This window comes from Calypte anna, chromosome 15, assembly GCF_003957555.1.
Source record: "Calypte anna isolate BGI_N300 chromosome 15, bCalAnn1_v1.p, whole genome shotgun sequence".
In the NCBI taxonomy this organism is placed as follows: domain Eukaryota; kingdom Metazoa; phylum Chordata; class Aves; order Apodiformes; family Trochilidae; genus Calypte; species Calypte anna.
The window spans coordinates 9,891,728-9,916,329 of NC_044261.1; the positions used below are offsets into that span (position 1 = coordinate 9,891,728).

Here is a 24,602-nt window from a genome sequence, read left to right on the forward strand (position 1 = left end):
AGCCCCCAGCGGGACTACAGCCCCCAGCGTGCCCCGCGCTTGCCGCGCCTTCAACATGGCGGCGCCCATCGGCCGCGGTGCCCTGGATACGGACTCAGACTCGGACAGCACCGGCGAGGCGGCAGCGCGGTTCCGGGAGGCCGCCTGGGACTGCGCTGCGCAGGCGGCGGCAGTGGCGGTGGAGCCGCGCGGCGGTGAGGGCGGGCGGCCAGCTGGGCTCTGCTCTCCTGCCCGGGCTGGGCCGGGGCCCTCCGCAGCTCCTCGTTCCCCGGGGGAGCTCTGGGTCAGGCGGGGGCACCTCTCTGCCACGGTGCCGGTATCAGAATCGGGCAGCTTCGCGAGCTGCCGGCGCCACCGTTCTGGCAGCGGTGTTCGGCAGTGCCGTGGCGATGAAGCCTCCGTGGCCGCTGCCCCGTCCCGGGCAGGCTGCCTGCTGCAGCCCGGCCCATGGGAAGTTTCCCTTTCCCCTTGTCACTGCTTTCCCTCGAAGGGGGCCATGGATTGGCTTTCAGGCGTGATTCTTTATCCTATAAAATTCCGCGTGCCAGAAGGGTTTTTAAAGAGGTCCTGGTCAAAAGTTTTTTGAATTTGCCTGTACTTCTTCCTTTGTCAGGTGGCTTTAAAAAGGATCGGCTACAGCCTGCTCAGCCTAGCCTAAGGTATTTTTGCTTCTGTTTGCAGGCTTGTGTTTCACTGAAGAAATAAATTATTGTATATTGTATTTACTTACAGTGCTGCTTACAGTTAACACCTACCTGAAGGGCCTATTCTGTTTTAGGAATTAGTCCAACCATAATCTGAAATGATGCTTACATCTGAAAGAAACCAGTAATTTTTTAAAGTATATTTCTCATCACTCTTGCAGCACAGGAATATGGAAGTGGAAAACTTACTGCTGCTGTCAGTTACAGTATTAGTTCCAAGTGTCAGAAATCTCCCAGCTCTGGAAGTGTCTGATGAAGGAATTAGTACTATTTCATATAAAAATAATTATTCAAAAATGCTCCAGTTGCAAAAGCAAGTACTTGTCAGCAGGAAAGCAACACCTTGCAGTAGAGGTGACCCTGTCATTTCCAAGTTTGCAGCATCTCTGTAGGCTCAGTTTCAAAAGCTGTCAGGTAGAGAACTTAATAAAATCCTCTCTGCTGGGACAGATTTTGCATGAGCTGTGGCATCATACACAGTAACTATGTGTAAGAGAGGCTATGTCCAGACATCATTTATTTGCTTTTGTAGGCTGTTTCGATGAGAAAAATACTCCAATTGCTAATGATGATGGAGATGGTTAAATAATGTTTGGCTCCCTCCTAGGAATGCCATGTTACTACTGGGCTATGTCCCCTCTTTTTCAGTGGTCTTGCCTATGGAGTATGAAGTGATTCCTAGAGGGTGGGAGATTTTGCAGTCTCTTTTCTGCTGTGTGATCAAAAGCACATGTTAGTTGATGTTAACTGATGTTGAAAAGATGTTGTTAAAAGATGTTAATTGACCCTGAAAGAAATAATCATTATTCTTATTTCTAACAGGCGTGAGGTGAACGGTCACGATGAGGATGGAAATGAGCTACAGACAACCCCAGAGTTCAGAGCACACGTGGCAAAGAAATTGGGAGCAATGCTAGACAGGTATTGGCACTAAAGTCTTTGTTCCACGTGTCAAGTAGCCTGATGCTTTTGTGTGCTAAATACAGGAATTCAAGTGCATCCTGGGTACAGAGGAGTTGTTTCACTTCTTGTCTCCTTCATTTGTGTATTTCATGCAAACTTCCAATATTCTGTGAACTGACCTGGTCTGTGTGCTGTGCCCCTCTGTTGAAGCCTCCCTGTGCAGCACTGTCTGTCCCATTTGCCTCTGTGGTAAATGGAGGGAAGCAGGATGTGTGCCTCAGCACTTCCATCATTTAAAGGCCAGCATGAGAATCTTACAAGCTAAACTAGTACTTGCTTGAGGGTTGTAGTGACATCATGCCTCTGATAGGGCTGCCACTTTCTTTATTGTATACATATGGCCCCAGAGAACTAGAATTCCTTGTGTTTAGAGTCAAAATGCTGCTCTGAAGTCATTCCAGCAGCATTCTTGTTAAAGAGGGAATGGTCTGTTCTGAAAGCAGGGAGATGAGAGCTTCACTATGAAAAATGAAGCTATGTAACATTTCCCTATAGTCTTGTTTCCTATAAATGCCCAACTTTAGTTCAGTTTGCACAAACCTGTCAAGATCTGACTGGGGTTTTCTGTTCAGCTTCATCACTGTCTTGAAGGACTCAGCAGGACCTCCACAAACATCTGTGCAACAGACTGACTCTGGAGAGGATGGTGAGTTCTAGTAACAGCCCCTGTGGCTGGTTTGTGACATTATTAGTTGAATGAGGACAAGTGGGGTGGATTCTGGCCGTTGCCCTTTGTACACCCATCTGGCTAATAAGCATTTGCAATAGATTAATTTCTCTTAGTGTCTGTGAAGGCTGTTACTTTGAAGCTGTGATCTCTGTGCCCTAACACCTCTGAGTCCCAAATAATTGCTGCCAAGCCCTATAGGAGTACAAATAACAGCAGTGGGGCTTCCCAAAGAGATTGCTGTTGATTGCTTTCACCTCTGTTTTATATCCTGGCTAAAATTCCCTTTTCCATATTTTAGGTTTTCGCCTCTTTTCTTCCTCTGTCCCGGGAGACTGTGGGAAATCAGAGCCTTGCCCTGCAGCAAGGAGGAGACAGCAGTCCAGCTCCAGGTGAGGTGGTGTCAGCTGCTTTGCTCCTGAAGCTTTCTTGCCACATTTCAGAGGCACCTTGGAATCTTGCAAGGGAATAGTAAGCTAAAGAGCTTGATATGTGCATTTATGACCCTGTGTTTGACTAGAGCAGATTTTTTAGGGTTTGGTGGTTTTTTTTGTGTCTGTGTTTGTTTGGTTTGGGGTTTTTTGTTTGTTTTTCAGTGCTGGGGAACCAGAAATGTTTGTGGGAGATTTCTTCCCCCTCCTAGTATGTGTAAAGAACACCTCAGCCTTCAAACTGGTTAAATGCTAACTTGTACTGGAGTCCCAGAGCTACTGGGTGTTTATTGGGTGTTTTAATCTCAGGTTACTCTTCCACTTGTGTTTTGGGTGAATTCAAGGCAAAAGTGTAACATCTTTCCCTTTTGTTATCTTTCCAGTGACACGGATAGTGACCAAGAGTGGCAAAGGTACCAGGAGGCTGCTGTGTCAGCCACAGACATTCTGAAACAGAGTGCTTTTCCTGCATTGTCCCAGGATTCTAGCCAGGATCAGAGTCAGGGTTATGTAGATCACAGCCGTAAAAAAAAGAAGAAAAAGAAAATTAGAGGAGAGAACAATATTAAAGAGAAAATAATAGACCCAGGGGAGTGTGACCAATTCAGCAAAGATTTGCCATGGTTGGTGTCTGCAAATGGACAGCATGAGAGACAGGACAACAATTATATGGAGAATGCAGTGGTGCCAGGAGCTATGAAGAAGAAAAAGAAGAAGAAAAAAAGAGAATGAAGATTTTTCTCTGAAAACAACAGGTGATTATTATAGACAAAGGATGCTGGAAAAACCCCTGCCTAACAAAGAGAGATGTTACAGATGAGGGAAAATATTGGCAAAGCTTCTGTTCTAAAAACTCAGTGGCCTGCAAGTCTAATTAAGTGACTCCCTATGTTTCTTGTGTCCCTTGGGAAAGGGAACATTGTTCTCCCAGCACAGCAGTTATCTGTGCTGCTGTGTGTGCAGACCTGGTGTAAAAGGATTATATACCACACACAGACTTGTGTGACGGGGATATAATCATAGCTGCATCCCCCCTGGGATTGTGAAACCAGTTCTTGTGTCCTGGAGAAAGCAGATGATTAATTGTATTTGGTTTACATGGCAACAGATGATCAACTCCTTTTCCTCTGTGCCTCCTCCTGGGTGCTTACTAAGAATAACAGCCTGTGGGATACCCATTTATCAGAAGCATCCTGTCTGATGTTGTGGGCCCCTTGCTTTTTTTCCTGTGATCATAACAGTCTGTTTTTGAAACCTGCCAAGTTACTAATCCCTCTGTAATTTGCACCTCTCCATGGCCCCTGCATATAAACACTGTGCAGTGAGCTAATTTCAGAGTTGTTATAAATAGGTAGTTCTGTTCAAGTTGTGCCCTTTAGTTGGGTTTTTTTCATGTATATTTTTATGGCATTTGTTGTTATTAAATTCTCCTATGCTATTAGTCCTATTTAATTTGGCAGCTTTTGTAAAAAAGTGGTTTTCTTGGTGTATTCAGATGTATTCATTAGATATAATGAGATAATAATGGCTGAAGATGTCTTTCTAGTTGCTTGGTGATCAATGCTATGAGGCTGCTACAGGAAGGGCTTATTTTCATTGATTGTGACTTTTGTCTCCCTGAAATGCAGTGAGGTTTGATGTTTTTCAGTATGGTTTTTAGCCTGTTTATACTTAAACTCCAGTGTTTTAGGAAGTGACCTATTTCTAGGTACTCTTCTTCTGTTTCTTAGTTGTTTGGATTCATTAGCTCTAACTCATTTGCCTTATTCAGGAGACCAGAAAGCCAGATTAGAGAAACAGAAAAACTGAACTGTTGCTCTTTAGCATGTGAAAACCCAAGATGCTTTCTATTCTACTGTAAGATCCTTGATGTTTTTAATCAAGAAAACAGAGTTGGCATCCAAAAATAGAAAGGCTAAGTAAAAATTGGCTTGTAATTTAACTGCATGTGCCAGCAGAAGTTACCTGTCTTATGGCCAGTTAAAACTGTAGTCCAGTGAAGCACCTGGGGTTTCACATGCATAGTGGTATAAAAATTATCTTCTGACTAGTTTCATAATTTCTGCTAACTGAAGTTGTATGTATTTGCAAATTATGCACATGGGAGATTAGGAAACTGAGAGTAAACAGAAAATAGAGGAATAATTAGAAGAGGAAGTATATATGTAGATCTTTTGGGCTAAAAACTTTCACTTAGTACAAATAAGACTCTTAGACCCAAGAGTAATTATTTGCATACCAGGAACTACAGAATTGAGCCCAAACTATCTTGCATATTGAGGGAAGTTAAGAATGAACTGTGTTTTGTAAAATGAGTGCAAGCTGTCATTTTTATGGAGAATAACTAAAGGAATCACTGCTCTGTGTGGAGCACAGGGACCTCCCAAATGCTGTGTAGTGTCAGGGACCAGTGGCAAATGCTCATTCAGCAAGAGGCATGAGGTGAGAATCCATGTGGCTAGTGCAAGGAACTGGAATCTTCCTGCTGCTTTTAAACTTTAATTTCTGCATTTAAAACAAAGCAGAGCTATATCAAAAATAACCAAACCATTTCCTCTAGTATAGCATTATTTTAGAGCAGGTCATTTTCAACTGAGGATGTTTTGTATTTCTGTAGTTAATTAAAGGATTTGTAGCTTGTAGTCCGTGATCCCATACTGACAGGTTTGTGCCCAGTCATTCCTGAATCTCTTTGTTGATGATTCTCATTGCAGTCAGTAACCAGGTTCTCTCACTCCTGCCTCTAAAGTAACTGTTCCTTCTTGTAGTTCCCATTGAAACTTCTTTACAGCAAAGGAGGTGAGTGTTTTAATGATGGTGTCTCTTCTTTGGCCACTCAGCTCTGCTCTTCCTGCATGTGTTGTGCAGGTTTGTGTTGGCAGGTTTGTACAGGCCCAGCTTGATGAAGGCTGAGCAGAATAAAAGTACCCTCCACACCCTGGTGTTTTTGCCATATTGCTATCACATCCCTGCCCTGGTGAGATTCCTTCTTGGACAGCCACAAAAGGACATCTGGTTGTTCTAGGCTGGCTTGTGAGGGCTTGGGTTTGCTTGGGTTTTTTGAGGGCAGTGGACTTTAGCAGTGCTAGGGTAATCTTTCCATGACTTTTGTCTTCAGTCTGAGACATCTCTCACAGAGGCAGCTGAGTAAGGGATTTAAATGAGGCAGCAGGGGCTGGAGGTCAGCTTGAGCACAGCAGCCTTTGCTTCCCATGGAAGGCAGTGGTGACAGTGATAGCAAACACAGTTGGAGTTGTACCTGACAGGGTGGTCATGGCTGTCACCCTTGGTTACTGAGTGGAGGATGCCATCTGTGTGGAGATGAAGGTCTCAATGACATTGTGAGTGGATGGCAGCAGCTGACTGTGGCTGTTGGTGGAGTCAGAGCTTTGGTACAGCACCAGGCTGCTGGAGGACACTGTCAAAAGCACAGGCAGAAGTATAAATTTTCACTTCAGTCTCTTTATCATATGTGCACACACTTGCATTTCCAGCATGACTACAACCTCCTGGCACTGGGTATGATTCCTCTTTCTGGTTTGTGTGCCATTATATACCTAGCTCAAGTACAATGGTAGCCTGAAAGCACTGGCAGTGTCAGGGAGTTCAGATCTGAGGATTCTAGTTAATTGTTAATGTCTTAGTTCTCCTCATAACAGGGAAAATCCAACTGGAGTCTCTTTATAAGCAAGTCTTGGGCTTTTCAGCCCTGAAAACTGCCTGCAGGATTGGCTATGCATGGACACTGATTTTTGTCAATATTTTAAAGGTTATTTCCCTCTCTAGAATCTGAAGAAGAGTCCAGTTCCACAGTATGGCTTTCACAGCCTGCACAGGTTGTGCTTTGAACCTTTTCCTTGCACCAGCTTTTCAGAACCCCAGGGCACTGGTAGAGCTCCCTTAGAGAATGGTGAGCCCCAGTTACAGTTTCCCCTCTGTGTTTTACAGTGTTGGCAAGAACAATGGCAATGTGTGGGTTTAAGGTATAATAGTGGCTGCTTCTCTTACCAGCAGGGCTTGAGGTGAGGCGAGGGCCTGGCTGAAGGTGCTGGATGGTTGTGTCCTGGTTCTGTAAATGTATTGTTGGTGCCTGTGACACGGGTGTATGCATCCCAGACTCTGTGTGAGTCTCTGAGTCAGATGTGAATGCCTGGAGAAAAGAAAGTTAACAGTGCCTGGTTTCTACATCCCTTTTAACAGTTATAGGAGAAGAGTGAGCAGGTACTGTTTCCAAGGAGATTAAATCCTTGATGATGTAGCTTGCTCTAATGCCTCCAGTATTGCAGCTGATAAGAGCAAGGTGAGGAGAGAAAGGTCATGTTGCTGGGATGGCATAGACCACACACCCAAAAACTCTTTGACAGGCAAGGAGCTGCCTGCAGACTGCTGCAGTTCTAAGGTGGGGGAAGAAAGGCATGTGCTAAAGGCTGTTACCTGTTTAGTTGGTGTCAGGTTAGTCAGGGTGCTGAGATTGGCTGTATCTGTTATCACCATGGCTTGTGGTAAGAGGCCTGTATGTGTGTATTGGGCCACTTCAGACTTGGGGCCGTAGAGAGCTGTGCATGAAAGAAAACAAGATCATGTGGATGCTGGAGCTTTGCATGAGACTGGTTTGGCTGAGTTGTTCTCATGCACGTGGACCTGCTGCCTATCTCTGAAATAGGGAGTGGAGGGGCAGGGAGATGAATGTGAGAGAAAAATAATTTCATAATAAAAGCAACAATAATAGAAGAGGAAAACAGAGTGCTGCAAGCCCAAATACCCAGCAAATGCTCCAGAACAGAGCCTTTATTTTTTTGTTTGCTTGGGCAAATGTGTTGACATTCTTACCATGAGGGTTTGGAATCTGGGCCATGGTAGCCATGAAGGGGCTCTGGTTGATGTGGCTCTGGACCTGCTGCATGAGGGGCTGCTGGTAGGATGGGTGCAGTTGCTGGGAGAACTGGACAGGCTGCAGTGTAGTGAGACTGCTCCCCATGCTGTTTATTACAGGTACACTCTGGGGCTGGGTTGAAGCCAGGCCTGAAAAACAAGGGCAGATGTGTCACACATGATGGGAGGAATGCAGCTGCTCTGCACTAGGGGTGTCTGAAATAGTCATTGCAGCAGGCCTGTTGTCACAGGGTGGTTTTGGATCCTGCTTTTCAGGTGTTCTGTTTGTCTGTAATTATGGGTAGATTTCATACCTGTGAAAATGGAGTGTGCAAAATGTACAATGCAGACAGGATCCATAAAACTGCCTCTGACTTCAGTTTTTGCTCCTGGGTACATCCTTGTGTACCAGTATAGCTCACTTTGCAGCTTAGTGATAGCCTGCTGCAGCATTCCACTGGGGAAGCCTTGCTCAGAAGTAAATCTCATGTCCTGTTGTCTGGGTTTTTTTTTTCCTCACAAAGCTGCTGGCAACAGGAAGAATTACACTACAGTTGTCCACCACGGAGTCTAAGCTCATTTTGCTTGGGCTGCCAAATTATGAAATTTGAACCAGTGAGAAAGAGGTAGAAGGTTTCACACTTTGCTGTTTATTTCTTGTGACTGTCCAGACCCTGTTCCTCTAAGTCAGCAAGTCTCTTTCAAATTTTGTTTGTTTTCACAAGATGAGAATCCATATCATAATGTTGGGTATAAGTGAGGAAATGGAAATTAGTTGACAGTTGTCATAATATAAGGCATCTTTCTTCCTGGGAAGAAAGTGTAAAAGGAGAGCAAACATTTTATTTTCCTTCATCCAATGATATACACTTTGGCAGTAGACTATTCTTGAAATGAAATCTCATACTAGTCCAGAAAAGCTGTTAAAATGAAAAATATTTTTTTAAAAAAGTAATTACTGTTGTGGTTTCCAAAGGCACATGCTGCTCATTGCTGGAAGTAGAACAGAATGTTTGGTCTTTCAAGCACTATGAACATGCTTCAATTTTCATAGTTTTAAGGAAGTATTATATTTATTTTTGGGAAAATGCAGAGCAGCAAAACAAAACATTGGCATAGGAAAAGATTGCAGAAGTCTTTTGCTCTTAAGAGGTAGATTTGTGTTTAACTTAATTCTAGCATGAATAAGGAACATCTGTCCCTCATGTCCCTTGGTAGCTGTAAGTAGTGCTGCTGAAGGTTCTTAATATTTGTGACAATTTCCCCAGGTTTCTGTCACTGCCAGCTTAGTACTTTTTGTCTCTTAAAATGAAGCAGGTAATTTTAATGATTACAGGTAGCTCTTTATCAGAATCCTGCAAGGAGAGTTGTTACAGAATGCTACTCACCTATCACCAGGGTAGAGGCACCTGTGTTGGTGAATGCTGGTGCTAGGGATGAGGTCTCACCAGCTCCAATTGCCATTACACCTGGCAGTGATGCCATGATGAGGTTCTGAGTTTGCTGGCTCAGTGTGTGTGGATTTTGCTCCAGGCTGTGCAGGGCAGTCAGGGTGCTGACAGGAGGGAGAGTTCCTCCAGAGGCTGAGACCTGTGTGAAAGGAGGACCAAGAAAATGCCATCTGCAGAAGGTTGGGTGGTGTGTGTCCCAAAGCTGTGATAAACATTCTCCTTCTTCCTGCCTGCTTTGACCACTCACTAACCAGAAAATCTTCACATTTGCTTGTCTGCATTTCCCTGGGCTCATCAATTAAGTGATGAAGGTCAGCTGTTGAAACAGCTAACTAAATCCCTGCTGGTTTAGTTATTTCACATTTCAGAAATCAAGAGTTTTACAAACAAGAGTGAGATTAGTCCCACTGCATTCTCTATAGGGAGAGTTTCTCTTCTGTTTTGCAGCTGAGGGTAGAAGATGATTCTCAGAGAAATTAAGAGGCTTAGGTAATTTTACACAGGAATTTCAGCTGCAGAGTTGAGCACAGGATCCAGGAGTTCCTCTTTTCTTGTTCACCTTTTCTCTTGAGAAATGTCTGTAATTTCCCTTTCTACCATCAAGTGTCTTTCTGTGACTAGTGAGTTTTCAGACTAAGATTTTAAGAGTTGCTAAGAAGTTTCCTTAGACCTTTTTCTCATACAGAATGTTCCTGAGGCTGCATTACCTGGCAGTTCCCTGCTGTTAGGAAATGTACCTGCTAGATAGATCAGGACTGTCATGTGCTTGGGTGTCTTGCTGATTCAATCTCTTCTTGAGTCACTGAGAAATTTATTAACTTGACTGTTTTCTCAGTCTCTAAAATGAACCAAATAACCCATGTTTATGCTTAAAAGGGGTTTTTAATTTGCAAGGCCCTTTGGAGACCTGTTGTTGAAGTACTGTAGAACAGCAAAATAGCAATCTAATAATTTGGCTGGTAAAGTTTAATGCTTTATATTATACTGTTTTTTTCTCCCCTCAGACAAGAAATTGTAAGGAATCTTGAGTAAGACTAAACACCAACAGGTTAAACAGTGGGACAGATTACCTTGCTATCAGTTTTAGAAGACAGTTGTAGAAGATGTTCAGCACCTCATGAAAGACACTTTCTTCAGGAAGAGACCATAAGGCCCAGGAAAGTGAGTGACTGATGAAAATTTAAATCAAACCAGTTTATAGTGAACTTAGCTTTGCTTCTGGCCAGTATGCACTAATGCAAACTTCTGCCAACTGTTGCCCTGTAAGCAAGGGAGCATGTGCTAACTGAGGATGATCAGTCATGTAGTTCTGGTGCTTCATGGTGAATTTTTTGGAAAAAGGTGTAGTTAGACCTCAAAAGGAAACTTGTTCTGAGAAGGCAGATGGCTGTAGTCTAGATATCCAGTACACATCTCAATGGTACGTGCTCCATACAGGCTGCTGGGATTACTTTTTACAGATAAGATAAATGTAAGTATAGTTCTCTGTTCAGTTACCCCACTGGTGTCTGATTAACTATCTTAGAGATGTGTAGAGTTTAAAATGAGAGATGAGATGATGAGAATCTTGCTGGGGAAAGGAGAAGAGAACAGGGTTTTCTGGGGAGAAAGAAGCAATGTTGTACATTGCATTGTTTTTTCAGATTTAGATGGATTTTAAGGAAATAGCTATATTTTGTGCTTTCATGCTCTAATACCTGCTTTCACCTGCAGTCTAGAGGGCACATGTATCTCAAGACTTGCTGTGTTAAATGGTAAGTGCAAAGTGACTGTATAGTATCTCTGTAAGAAGGTGGTTTTAAGAATATTCTAGGAAAAATTACCTCCAAATAGTGCATATTGTGACCACAGGCAGAGAAGCTGATATCTGTTATCTTCCAGTCACCAGAACCTAAGTATGCATCACTTACCAGCTTAGTGTCTGTGCTCAGTAGGTTCTGGCTGGGCTCCAGTCCAGGGGGAGAAACCTGATGCAGGATGGTTTGGGTGGTCACCATAGAGCTGTTCCCGTGGTGGTTGTTGTTGGAGGACTCTGCCTCACTGGCTGGCTGCTGGTTATACCTCACTCCTGCATCACAGTAGGAGGGAAACTGATTGTCAGAAACCAGAAACTTTCACAGGAACTAAATTCAGTTTCCTGGATAGGCACTTGTCTTTAGGTGCTCAAGGCAGAGACAAGATGAGTAATGGGGGAATCTGGAGAAGAGGCATTCTCACCACCCTGCCCTGGCTTTCCTCTGTAACTTGGAGTAACTGTGTCCTTAAATACTGACTTTAGGTTACGGCTGTGTGTACTGCAGGGAGCAAGCAGGGTTCACTACAAACCACCCCTCTGGTTGTAGGTGCAGAGAGGAGAGAGGCTCAGCGGAGGTCATCTCTTCACAGAGTGAGAACAATTACCAGCTCTGGCCTATGAACCTCAAAAAGCTCTGCTCTTTTCAGGTGCAGAATGACCTTTCTTGATGCCTGAAAACTCAGAGACTGATGGTGCTGATGTGTATTGGAAAGAGAAGGAGGTACACACAGAACTGAAAGGATATGAAACCCACTTGTGATGGCAGCCAGCGGATGGCTTCTTGAAAGAGGATTACTGCCTGCCAGCTGCGGGGCAGTGCAGGAGGTCAAAGAGTACGTGAGGAGATTTGGCTGAAAGTTCTGTTACTGAACTTTGCCACCCTTGCTATTCTGGCCTCTGTGCTCACTTGGATACATCAGTAGCTTGCCTTGTAGCAAGGCTGATTTTCTGCCTGGAGATTCACCTCCTGAAGGGCTGGATTTGGGGATAGTTTTGGTGTCTGAGTTCAGGTAGGTTCACTGGTGCCTCTTTCACATCCCCCTCTGGTTGTTTCTTACCGTGAACTTTGCTGGGTGAGAGAGCAGATGGTGGCTGGAGGGAGGCAGAGTTGTGAGGAGTGAGAGGAGGGGCAGGGGTGGGCTGTGGCCCACTGAAGGTGTCCATGGCCAGCTTGTGCCGGAAAGCCTCCTCCTTCCTGCGATTGGCAAACCAGTTGTAAACTCTGACCTCTGTCACCAGGTTCGAGCCCAATCCCTGGGCCTGAGATGGGGAAACACCTCTCTGAATACACTCTGCTCTGTTGGGGGAAAGCACAGGAAAAGCTTTGCTGAGCTGGGCTCAATCAGAGCTGATGTCAGTGCACAGCTCCAAAGAGGCTGTGGTCTGACATGAGGTGTGGAAGGATCCTGCGAGGTATAGCAAGACACGAGGCATTTCTGATCCTCTGTGGACAATGAATGCTCAGTTGTGCCATTTCATTCAAACATGGCTGGTGTCACTGGGGACATCCACTGCTGTGCCTGCCTCTCATAGTGCTAGCAACTTCCAAGAACGCAGAGGCCCTCCTGTCCCCCTCTTCCAAATATACCCATCTTTACCTGTTGCACTCTTCTACCAGTGCCTCTCTCTCTTCTTTGCTGGGGTTTTTCTGTCTCTCATAGGCCTGGAACAGGATCTGTTGTGAGGCAGGACCCCACTTAAAGCGGTTTCTTCTTCCCTTCTTGGTGGGCAGGTCATCTCCCATGGGCTCCTCTGTCAGGATACCCTGGCCAGCATGTGTGAATTCTGCAGGCACAAAGGGGCAAAGGAATTTGTTTTCTGGAAATATTTCCAATAGTCCTGTCTCTTCTGGTGCCAAGCTGGCCTGATGCAGCTTAGCCTTGGAGAGTATCTCATACATGACAGAGGGCTGAATATAAATGAGGTGGACATAAAGTTCCCTAATCTGCAAAAACTGATAAGATGTACTTAGCAGGACCATATTTACCTGTCCCTTCTCTTGCACACATTCCATCTCTGCTCCTACCTGGGAGTGTTTAAAGCAAATGCAGCAGACTTTAGAGTAAGCAGAACTGGAGCTTTCCAAAACCATCCAGAGGCCAAATGTCTCACTTTAATTGCAATCCACCAACACAAAATTAAGTAAGGCAGATTCCAGACAGGCTCATGGATGTTGAAGTGGCTGCTGCAGGGATGCAGTGGATGCCTGTCATGAAAGGGCTTATAAAAGGGCACTAGGTAATAGCCCACAGTGGGTTTTTTTTCCAGTGAATATGGCAGCCTGCTGCTTTTTTGCAGCTAGGGGAACGACTGCTTTAGCTGTAATTGCAGAAGCTTAGTTTAAGGGGAGAAATTGTCTCTGTCATCTGTCCATTTCACTGCTTTAGTGTGAGGATGAGCATAGAACTCTTAATTGCAAATATAAGTATTATTTTGTTTCTTTTTAGCCAAACGGGGGGGGGGGGAGGAGGGTGGGGGAAGACTTCAGGCTGCCTCACAAGGACGTGTTTTTTCATGTACTCTTTGGTTCACTTCAGCACTGAAAACTGATCTAGACTTCTCTAAGCTTCCTGCTTAAAAGAAATGGAGACAGGAGGCAGTTGTTGCCATACTTACGCTGGGCCACCTCTCGCTGCTTGCGGACATACCAGGTGTAGAGGGCTGCCCTTTTTTGGGTCTTCATGGGAGTTCCCTTGTTGAGGTGTTGTGAGAGGTGAGATTGGTTCAGACCAGTAGTATCTACCACCTCACGCTGAGGGATGTTGTGCTGCTGCAGGTAGGATTTCACCATCTTTGCTACTCGCCAGGGATCCTCTCTGGAAGGAGTAGAAAACACTCTCAGGAGGGAGAGATCCAACATCTGGATTCCAAGGAAGTGCACTGGTATCTCCTGAGGTGCACCTTGCATGTCAGCCATCACCATTGTGTTTGCTGAGGCCAGAGGTAACTGGTAGCATAAGGGCAAGCTGTTCCTCTCTGTGCTACCTTGTTCAGTTTCCTGTTCAGATTCAGTTTCCTGTTCAGATTCAGTTTCCTTGTTCAGATTCTGCCTCCAGGGTAAAAACTGCCTGGTTTTAGAAATGAAGTGCAAAAGCTGTAGCACTGTCTTCCTTTAAACTGTGCTCTGCAGGAACTTTGATCTCCCTTTAGAAGGGGTCTCTGGTTATCAGGGGAATTTCCCAGTACACAGCTGCAGTCTTTGCTGTCTGTGGTTATTTGTATAAAAGGTTTTGGGACTGCTCTAACAGTTCTCATCTGTAAATGAGAGGAAGTGCTGACCAGCCATGTGAGCAAGAAATGGACCTTTCTGTTGGGAAGTGATGTGAATGTAAAGCATTCTTACTGCTGCTGAGGAATGGTATGAGAGGGGAAGTGATATTGCATTTTAGTATTCAGTTGGATATTTTATGACTACAGATCTCTCTCAGTGTTGACCTCCCTCTTGCCTTTCCCTTTTCTTCTCTGTCCCCCTTTCTTTAAGGCATGGGTGCTTTGGGTTGGTGTATTTAATTTTCCAAGACAAGTTTATTAGGCTGAACCTAGTCCATACCCTGATTCTAGTCCAGGTTGAGTTGCCTTGCAATGGTTCAGAAAATGAAAACAGGCTTTCAGTTCACTGTGAAGTGACAGCTATGTAGGCATGTGTATACACCAAGCCATCCAGGGTTATCTTCTTGCATATCTGCCATGTGTTATAGAGACACACTAATTCACACCTAGATCCACTCAAAGCTGCTGAATGCAGTAAAGAACAACAGGCAAACCACTAATTCCTTCTATCACCACCCTTTGGGGTAACAGTTGAGGGAACAGACCTGTTTGAGAACTACTTATAAAACTTGGGAAGCTAATCACATTTGTTATGAAATGCTGCATCAGGATCTCTGGTTTTTAGGATCTCCAATTAGAATACCCATGACAGTTCCTAAGAAAAACTGGGAAAACATGACTGCTTTGTGTGTATTGATTTCACCAGAGATGAAAATCACAGTCGAAAAAGAAGAATGGGAAATGAGGCAATCTAGATAGAAACAGTGCAGGAGCCTCTCTACAGAAAAACCTTTGCTTCAGTTTTAAGAAAGAACTGCCTTCTGTGTGAAATGTCTGGTGGAAATTGTTTGCATGCTGTAGAAATACATGGGTGTCACATCCAACACCAGCATCAAAGGAGCAATGGAGGGGGGAAAAGGTTCCTAGGATTGTGCAGAAACTGTCACAAAAACACACAGGTGGGAGCAATGGGCAACAACCATACTGTTCATTGCTCTGTTGACTCAGGAGGTTGCCAGAGGCTGCAAAGTGATAAGGAGGACAAAGTCCACACCTGTTCTCTCAGTACAAACACCCTTATCTCTGTTCCCCTGCAGCCTCTCTCCCAGTGGCTGGATGGTCCAAGGAGCAAGCTCTGCTGCAGTTATAGTGTGACAGCAGCAGTGTCAGCTACAGCTTTCTGTAGGACCTGCTTTCTTAAAACTGGGAACACTTGTTTCTTTTTTATGATTGGATACTTTCTATAGGGGATTCTATTTTCTAGCTTCTTCCCTTAATTATCTTTGTCTTTCAAAAGCCTCAAATCAGGCTAAACTTCTGAAATATTTTCGTAGTATGGTGGTTTGTTTTTAATTCTCCTGCTATCCAAACAAAGGACCAGTCCTCCCCTTGATTTTGTGATGGTCTAGCCAGCACCTGTACCTTGATTTCATTACACAAATTCCCTATAAAAAGTAGAAAATGCTCAGACTTTGAAGTTCTCATCTCATAGACTTAAGTTCTGGCTCAGATGGGCAGAAGAAGGGCTCTGCTACTGCTGATGGAAACCTCTGTAACATGTTGATTTCTCCAAATCATGAGATATATTTGTCTCCTCTGTTGAGAACTTGACTTCTTTATGGTAGGAATAAAGTGGGAGGTATGTGCTAAAGTGTTAAAGCCCTTTGGTTTTTCTGTATTCTTTTGAGATAAAGCAAAGAGCTTTCTGTGGCAAAACATTGCAAGGGAATCTTAGTATGATATGATTTCATAGGACAAGTGTTTGAAATCCTAGTTATTCTGTCCTTTGTCAAATCACAGGCTGCAATATCTATGCAGCAATTCCTTTTGGTCCAAGACTACATCACAGTGCAAGTAATAGCATTTGGTCAGCTGAACCCTCACATGAACTATTGCCCAAATACACCTGCAGAGCCTTCACCATTGACTAAGATGTCATGGGGTGAAACCTTCACTCTTTCACTGGTGCTAAGACCATCACTGATGGATGATCAGAGGGTAGATTCACCCTAAACCTAGTTCTCCTGGGTGTAGTTGCACTAAAATCTCAACTGCTTCAGTGAGTCAGAACTGCAGAAATGGGTCTGCCTTGCTCAGAGTCTCCTTCTCTATCTCTGTTTTCTGCTTTTTAGCTTCCCTTTCTTCCCAATGCAAACTGTCTCCCCCTTCCTCTTTTGTCCTCCAAGTTCTATTCTCTGTCTCCAGATTCTTCTTGCACAGTTTTTACTTCCTTCTTCCTAAGTCTTACTCTCCTGTTGTCGAGTTGCTTCTTGCCCTCCTGAATGTAGCCCCTCTGTCTGGTTCATTTCAACTGGAGGGGCCTGAGTCCTCTCTCCATGCCAGCTTCCCATTTTCTTAGTTCTGAGGTCACTTTTTAAGGGCGTTTTCACCTCCCTTTTGTTACCTGAACAATAAGTAACCCAGGTAGTTAGTTATAAACTCAAAGGGAACAAGAGGCTGGTTGATAATTTATAGCAACATCTCAAATTTAAATGGAAAGTAAATATCAAGTTGTTAGCATTAAAGAAAACCCAGAGAGCTGGAGATGTAACATTCAGGGGACCTTCTCCCTTCTTCACTCTTTCTGACTTTTCTCTTTTTCCTTTGTTCCTTTAATTCCCCTCTTCTTCCTCATGTTGTCTCTTCTTTCCTGTTCTCAGATTCTCAAGAAAGAGAAGATTTCACTTCCTTGAGGTGGGTTTTGAATTGCTGCTTTGGACCAGATCTTGCTTAAACAGAGGTTCATAGCTGGGAAGTACTCAGGACCTTCCTCTGGAGCCTGCTAGACAACCCTAACTGATGTCAGTGCACAGCCTGGAGCCGGGCTAGGCAGAGAGCAGGGAAGGTAAGATCATCCCAGCAGGGTTCCTTTCTATTGAACTTGGCCTGGTTTGCCTCATCTTGGTTTATATGTGGAAATGAAAGGGGTGTGGCAGCTTCATCTCCAGATTCCCCAGCCAGAGCCCTCATAAGATACCATTGACATGGGAAAAAGACTGAACCTTTATCATTAAACCTTTGGTTTCTTTTTTCCCCTCATGGAAAACATGCTTTTATCCCTGCCTCCAGAGGAAATCTGTTGCTTATCTCAATTTCTCTCTTTCCTAATGGAATTTCACCCCTTGCCCTAGAGGTGAGCTGTGCCTTTCTCCATTTGCTGTACCTGTGGCAGTGTGATTTGTCCCTTCCCCCAGGGTAGCCTCACTCTTGCCTTCTGCTCTGGGGAATATCTGGGAATTTCTCCATACAGCTCCATCTCCCTAGAGAGCTATTTATTCTTGATCATAGATGCAATTAATTTTCTATGTGGAGTGATCTGGAAAGAATGTTGTTATTCTAACTAAACCAATGGAAGATCAGTGAGACAGACTGAGGGAAAGGAAACTATATTAATTCCTCACTAGAAAAATCTTTGTCTGAACAGCTTTATCAGGTGTTGGGTTGTTTTTTTTTTTCTGTAGGGACAATATCTAATCAATGCCCACAGGTGTACCCAGTTGTGTGGGTGTATCTTGGCTACATCCTGTTTTACTCAGCTTTGACTAGTGGTTTCCAAGTGGTTTCAACTTTAGTGGACCTGTGAGGACATATTTGGTCTCTTGGTGCTGTCATTTCCTTTCCAGTTCCTGGAAAGCCTATCAAGGGACCCTTTCCTCATTCTGCTTTATAGGAAATGGCTGCAGTTACCATGAAGACTTTCTTTTAGCATTAGTAGCTGTCCACAACTCAATTTCTCTGTTAAAATGTGGTCTATAGGATTGGACCAGGAATTGTTAATATTTCCCAAAGAGACTTCTGTCTAAAGGCAGAAGTGCCTCCATTTGGCTTTTGCATCTGAAATCCTTTTGTAGATGCTGAAATAGCTTTGCAAACATTACAACTTTTACAGGGAATCCCTGGGCATGGAGATTCTTGCTTGCCTTCCTTTTATCTGTTGCTGGGAGTAATTTCTGTTATAGGCTGTTCTGCCCTGTCTTACAATAAGTGTAATACTATTTAAAGGGTGTTGCCTTCAGGCATCTATTAATGGAAAGGTTTGCTCTTAAAAGTTTATTAGTAAGTAATAGCTGCTTACAGAGCATTGAACCCTGATACTGGGTCAGATGCTTTGAATAGCTTCTCACACATACAGGTGGTTTTAGTTTGTTTTTTTTTTTTTTAATCTTTGACCAGAAATTTGAAACATGTCAATACAGACTTCTACTGTTTTAATTTTACCTTGACTAATTTTGATCTATTAAATTCATCTGTAAGTACACCATAATATTTTGCCAAAACTGAGGCCTCTGGTCCCCTTCACACTGTCCTGTACAGCAGAAGTGAATTGCTCTGTCCTGTGCTGCAGGGACTTTGCAATTAAGACCTGGTATGAGGCTTAGGAGATCCTGGTTCTTGCCCAGTCCTCTCTGTGCTATCTGAGGGTTTCAGGTAGGTCATAAAATCTCTCTGTACCTCAGTTCCCATTTATGGAATGGGAATGATGCTCCACTGACTGTCAAGAGAGAGATTTGAGGCTGTTCAACAGAAAGCATTACTACCATGGGTTTTCAAGAGAGAGTAAAACTGTTGTGCAGAGGCTGGTAGTAAGCACAGGAAAGATTGGCAGTAGGATCCTAGAAAGTCAAGGAGGATCAGAAACCCAAATTTATGCTGATGTGAGGGTGACAGGAAAGAATTCCTGTGTGTCTGTTCTTAGGTGACAGTGATGGCACCTCAGTCCTGCTTCACCCATTCATTTCAGAAAAGGGGATAAAGCCAGGTGCTGGTCTTCAACTTCCATGGCTTCCTTTATGGAGAGATACTTGATAAACCATCAGAAGTTAATGATCAAAAAGCTTATCAGGGTCTTTTCATCTATAAATTTATAAGACAAAAGAGAAATAATAAAGCCATTGGATAATTAGTAACTAGCCAGGGCCCGCCCGGTGCCACTGGGCTCAAACTACCCCAAGACCTGTACGCAGACTCAGGAAGATGAGAAGGAGACAAGGATGAGGGAAAGAAAAAGTGGAAGTGAGAGAGAGAGAACTCGCCAGGAAGACGACAGAATGGGAGGAATAGCAGCAGAGACCAAAGTGAGGAAAGCAGGGAAATATGTGAAAAGAAGGGGTTAAGAGGTAAAGGGAACAGAGGAGACTAAAAGATATGCTAGAGCTGGAAGTGGGGAAGAGATGAGAGAGACACCAGAAGGGAGACTGGATTATTGGGAATGCTTTTCCCAGGTAAGAACTGTTCAGTTAATTTTCCTGCATCGGGTACTGCAGAGTCATCAATTCCCAATCTGTCAGGGACCTTTCTTCCCCAAAGTATTTACAAAGAATGCTAACTCTTGTCATGCTGTTTTTCTCTCTCTCACATCTTGTGGTTGGGATTTTCTCTTTTCTTGTTGTTGTTCCACTTATGTTAATTTCCTTGGCACATGGAGGGGGTGATCAGAAAGGCTGAGAAATTCCCTAGGCAGATTTTAGTTATAGTGAAGATTTTAAGTACTGGGGGTTGCTGCACCTTTTTGTCTTCTGTCGATTTGTCATTTAAAAATACCCCAAAACAAGACAGCCAAGAATCGGCTTCTGGTGTAATTGGTAGGGTGGACCTAATAATTTATTGGACCAATCTCTTAGTTTGCTCACTGGAATTGTATCCCAGCAAGAATCCCAGATGGGAATCCTGGTGAACATTTCTCCAAATAGGAAAAGTTCTCTCATCATATGTATTTTGATCTCAAAAATGCTTTCATGAAAAGACAAATTTTCGGTGGCAGTAAAACCTGCAATTGCTGCTGCATAGGTGTTTGTAGTTGTGACAGGCAGTGGATGGTAGAAGTAGAGAGTTCTGCCCAGGTTTACCCTCTGCATGTATTTGGTGTGTTCTCTTTCTCCAAGAAAAATCCCCAATGAAGTAATGAGAACTTTGCACTCACAAGAATGACAAGAACAAGTTCTCTTGGTTTGTCTTTCAGCAATAATCTATAGCAAAACCCAGTGAAATTAACAATATTAATCTCCATAAATCTAGCAGGGAAACATGACTTTGCTTTACTGTACATCCTCAGTCAAATACAGCACCAGTTAAGAGTGACCAACTTTTTTTCTTTCCTGATGATTGAAGTTGTGAATTCAATTAAAAATTTAAATCCTGAAAACTAACATGCAGCCAGAGAGTTGGAAATTATAAAGGCCTCAAACTGTTCTGAAACCTGATGATTTAAGCACTTCAAATATGTAATTGGGCTCCATGACTCCCTTTACACATTTTAAGTGAGATAAAAAGGAAGGTTTGAGCATTTATAAAGAATGTGGGGAGTGTTTTAGGAGGCTGCTAACCCTGGCATGGATGAAGACTGTCTCTATGCAGCCAGATCAGCTGTGAATACCAGGGACACTGAACAGAAGGTGGAAGGAAAAGAGATTTAGAGGGAAGAGCAGCGAGAAAGCAGCAAAGAGGAGCAGCAAATCTGTCCTTACTGTAATAGTCTTTCCACCACAGCCTTCTGGTGAGCAGCCTCCTCTGGGCTCAAGTTTTCCAGCTCCTTCATTATTGGAGGGGTAAATTCCTCCCCGTCATCAGAGGTTTCATCTTCCGATAACCTGGACTCCCCCATTCCATTGGGGAGGTTGGGGATGTCAGGACAGGGTTCCCCTTTCTCTTTCTGGAGGGCATTGATAGCGCGTTGACTTTCAGTCTGGAGCGCGTAGGGTTCTACTTCGCTCAGCGCCTTGATCAGGGTCTCCTTGGTTAGCCCGGACTCCAGCAGTGCTCCCAGCAGCTCTGCTTGAAGATGACTCAGCTTCGAGACCATGGTCTTCAGGCTGGTGTCTCTTGGATTTGATTTTTGGGTTACCCTGCTTCCAGCTTCTCTACACCATGTTCCTGAGGTAACACGCCCGACTGTCAGGAGAGTGGGCACAGCACAGCCTCCCCCCCAAAAAAAAACCAAAATACAAAATTGAGCCACTTCAGACCCCCCACGACTGTCCTGAGCCAGTGCTGATAAAGGGACCCTTGGCTATCTGTTTACATTGGAGCAATGTAAATTCTCCAAGGTTCATATTTATCTGTGTGCTTAGCAAGTTACTGAACTTTGGACTTCAGCACTGCAGCAGCAGTTCACAAAGTGCAGAGGGAGAGAAAGCAGGGGGAGGGGGAAAGGGAGGGAAGCAGAAGAGAGAAGCAGAGTAAAATGAAGGGATGGGAGGTCTGCAGCATGGAAAAGTAAGCTAGGAAAATGGGGATGGAGAAATGGCTTATTTCTGGCTTCATTAGTTTTAGGGAAGGAAGGTGGTGGAGTAGCCAAAAGGAAGAGGTGTGTTTGGGTGTGTAGGGTTCAGGAGAAGGTGCTGTCGTGTGAAGATGGCAGAGCCTGCTCAGAGCCCTGGCTCTGGTGAGGTTCTGACAGTCTCAGCCCTTTCCAAAGGCTTTGGGCTCAGAGGAGGCACACTGGCAGCTTCACCAGCCTTGGTCCAACCACCCCGGAGAGTAGTGTGACCACTGGGTTTCTATGAATGTTCTCAAGAATCACAAGATGTTGGAGCTCCACCTGACTTTTGTATCAGAGCATCAAGTGTTAAATGGCTTTTTCACTTCTGCCTTTGGTTTGATATGGAAATACTAGTATTTCCATTATAACTTGCTATGTTTATTGCTTAATTGATGAGCAGGAGCAGTGTACCCACATAATTTTTGGGATTACAGGGTTTGCATCACTGAGCCTGTGCTTCAATCATATGGTAAGAAATAGCCCTGGGTGTTGGTTCATGCTGAAATTTGTGAACCAACCCTATCATCAGTTGTCCTGCTGCTCTTGTAAAGTGCTCTGGGAAGGCTTGTGGTACCCATTTAGCATCTGCCTCCAGCCCCTCTTGATACCAGCCCTGCTGTAAGGTTCTGCTCCCACCTCTTGGGTGACTTCATAGAACATGCTTCCTAGTTCAGCTGGAGTCAGTGCCATTCTTAGGGAGTCTTTGTGACTAGATTGTCTTTTCTTTTCTGAAAATGTAGGACTGAATCTGTCTACTTTGAGTGGCTAATTCAGGGAATGACTTGATGTGCATGTGTGGACTTGGTGATGCATGAGCATATTGTGCAAATGATTCCTTCTTACCAGCAGAAGAATGTCTCAATGGAGGATTCCTAGGGGCACCTGTCTCTTTTTCTACACTCCCATCAAGCCTAAGCTAGGAGGAGCCTAATAGGACTGCCCCCAAACTGAATCATATCCCAAGACAATGCTGCAGAGTGACCTTGGCCCCTGTTTTCCTATTGTGGGCACCATTAACCATGCTTTCCAGGCTCATGAGACAACCTGCTAAGTCAGCATCTTAAGGACAGAGCTCCTTTGCAGATTGGACCCTCCAGGCACAGGGAGCTGGGGTGGGGCTGCTGGGCTGACCCTTTCAAGGAGCACTGATGTTAATTGTTAGCTTTTGTTTCAGATGGTGGCTGCATCCAGAGTACCAGGTCCCCTCACTGCAGTGATTAAAAAAGCTCAGGTGGATACAGAAGACTCCCTGTGGGGCTAAAAAGAAGTAACTATTTGGATACCACATTAAAAAAAGAATGTAAGAAATTTTAATGTGAACATTAATGTAAAAAGACACCCTTATTTTCTAAAGATTTTTTTGTTTTCCATACTCCTAATAAAGAGTATTTAACTAATAGTGAGGGGTTTTGCATTGTTCTGTTATGTTTTTATGCAATTTCCATGCATTTCATTTTTGATTAGTTGTCCTAATTTCCCCTCCCCTAGATAGAGGGAGGAGGTTGGTTATCAGCCAACAATACTGGCTGATAACATAAGCTGTCAATTGTAATTACAGTATCCAACCATGACATACAGCTCCTGTGTGATATGTCCTTACAACTCAGGGACTTTGCAAAGAGGGACAACAGATTTTGGGCTTCCTGCAATATATTACAGAGAAGATTCTGTCATACTGTTATTTATTTGTCTGTCTTTGGCATTGTGATTTATTTTACCTAAACTAAGATGGAAAATATTAGCATTGTTCTTGTTTAAAGATTGTCCAGTCCATGTTTTGTAAGTATATAGATCTGTTAAATTCTTTGGGGGGTGGGGACAGAGACCATTAAGGTTAGACAAAAACCAGTAATGTTTCTGAAGGGAAACTGTAAAGAGAAGAAAACACAAATCATTTTCTATATTGTGTAGTTTCAAGGATTCTTTATGCATCCATAAGTCCTGTTGCTTCTGCTTGCCTTGAAGACCTTCTGCTGCAGAGGTTTTTGAAAAACAGCCTGTCTTGAAACCGATGAACTTTGAAGTCTATAAAACCAGAAATGAACATCTGTTTGTGGGTTAGGACCTCACTGAACACCACAACTGCATGCCATGTGGAGAAGCCTTAGCTGAATATGGAAATCTTTCAAATACTGAAGAGGAGGTAAATATTCTCTATCAGTCACTTTATCCTGAGGGGCTTTTTCCCTTTGTTTATGAGAGTTTTCCATTTTAAACTGGAGGAGAGACAATTATCAAAAGAAGTAAACTTCCACACTGTCAACTTTACATTCCCTGCAACCTGCCTGGCTGTGCTGGTGAATGATTCAGCACTCTGTTAAGTATTTCAGAGTCTTCAGTGCAGGAAGACCAGTGAGCTTTTCAGTGTTTCTTAAACTTTGTAAGTTGCTAGCAGTCAGACTGAGCATTTGGGAAGCAGGAAAGGGATTAACCACCACCCCTATTTTATACCTTAGCCCTAAGTATTGCAGTATTATATTTCTCAGATTATTGCAAGTGCCACAGTTATTATACAGTTGTGAGGTAATAAGAATAGCAGAGATCAGGGGTGGTAGCTGCAAAGATTAACCAGCCAGATTGTAGTTCTGGTAATAAAGCAGTAGCTGAATTGTAGAGTGCCATAATCCAGACCTCATTCTCCTGTAACTAAGTTGTACTCAGGGATTTTGCCTTGAGGATGAATACATGAAAGAAAGGGTCCTGGCTTTGCTATACCCATTTTCATCTGTTACCAGTGCTTAGGATCTGTTTATTTCCTTAATTATTACAATTTGTCAGGCCATGACTGGATTCTCAACTCACTCTGACTAATGCAATCTCAGGAGTTGGTATAAGGGGAAAGTTCTGAAGTTTGAAGCTACTGGCTTTGAAGCTACTTGCTTTTCTTACATTTACAGTATCAGGGTTTTAAATTTTTCTGCAGAATTGCTAGGTTTTCCATAGGTGTAATTAATATGGTGGTTGAAGCCCCTGAAATTCATTGCTTCACTGACAAGACATAAGCAGCTTTACAACACTAAACTGTTCAGCTTAATAAAAGGCTGGCAAATGTTAACAAATCATTTTGGATGCAGATTGTAGAAACAGAACAATTAATAATAACAAAGCATCTGATTTCTATTTTATTAAACTTGCCATTAAAATAAAGGTGTTTTTTAAGCATGTTCAACTACTTTGCATTGTTCTACGTA

General features: G+C 43.6%; 2 protein-coding genes across 4 annotated transcripts; one reads left to right on the forward strand and one right to left on the reverse strand.

Annotated features, from left to right (window-relative positions):
* The first annotated feature begins 34 nt into the window (after window positions 1-34).
* On the forward strand, window positions 35-22,961 carry C15H12orf43 (chromosome 15 C12orf43 homolog). Of its 2 annotated transcripts, none has more exons than XM_030460936.1 (7): window positions 35-194; window positions 614-659; window positions 1,527-1,625; window positions 2,240-2,313; window positions 2,636-2,726; window positions 3,149-3,520; window positions 22,586-22,961. In XM_030460936.1, the coding sequence occupies exons 1-6, from the start codon at window positions 56-58 to the stop codon at window positions 3,495-3,497; spliced, it is 798 nt and encodes a 265-aa protein (XP_030316796.1). In that variant the 5' UTR covers window positions 35-55; the 3' UTR covers window positions 3,498-3,520; window positions 22,586-22,961. The 2 variants fall into 2 exon arrangements, with proteins under 2 accessions (XP_030316796.1, XP_030316797.1); XM_030460937.1 differs by lacking the exon at window positions 22,586-22,961 and adding an exon at window positions 10,093-10,239.
* HNF1A (HNF1 homeobox A) lies at window positions 5,944-21,102 on the reverse strand. 2 transcript variants are annotated; one of them, XM_030460934.1, is made up of 10 exons: window positions 20,618-21,099; window positions 13,500-13,699; window positions 12,482-12,668; window positions 11,942-12,180; window positions 10,999-11,156; window positions 9,026-9,227; window positions 7,596-7,787; window positions 7,200-7,321; window positions 6,774-6,915; window positions 5,944-6,183 (listed from the first exon to the last, which is right to left on the reverse strand). In XM_030460934.1, the coding sequence occupies exons 1-10, from the start codon at window positions 20,950-20,952 to the stop codon at window positions 6,056-6,058; spliced, it is 1,905 nt and encodes a 634-aa protein (XP_030316794.1). In that variant the 5' UTR covers window positions 20,953-21,099; the 3' UTR covers window positions 5,944-6,055. The 2 variants fall into 2 exon arrangements, with proteins under 2 accessions (XP_030316794.1, XP_030316795.1); XM_030460935.1 differs by lacking the exons at window positions 5,944-6,183; window positions 7,200-7,321 and having other exon boundaries at window positions 6,806-6,915; window positions 20,618-21,102.
* Window positions 22,962-24,602: the final 1,641 nt, after the last annotated feature.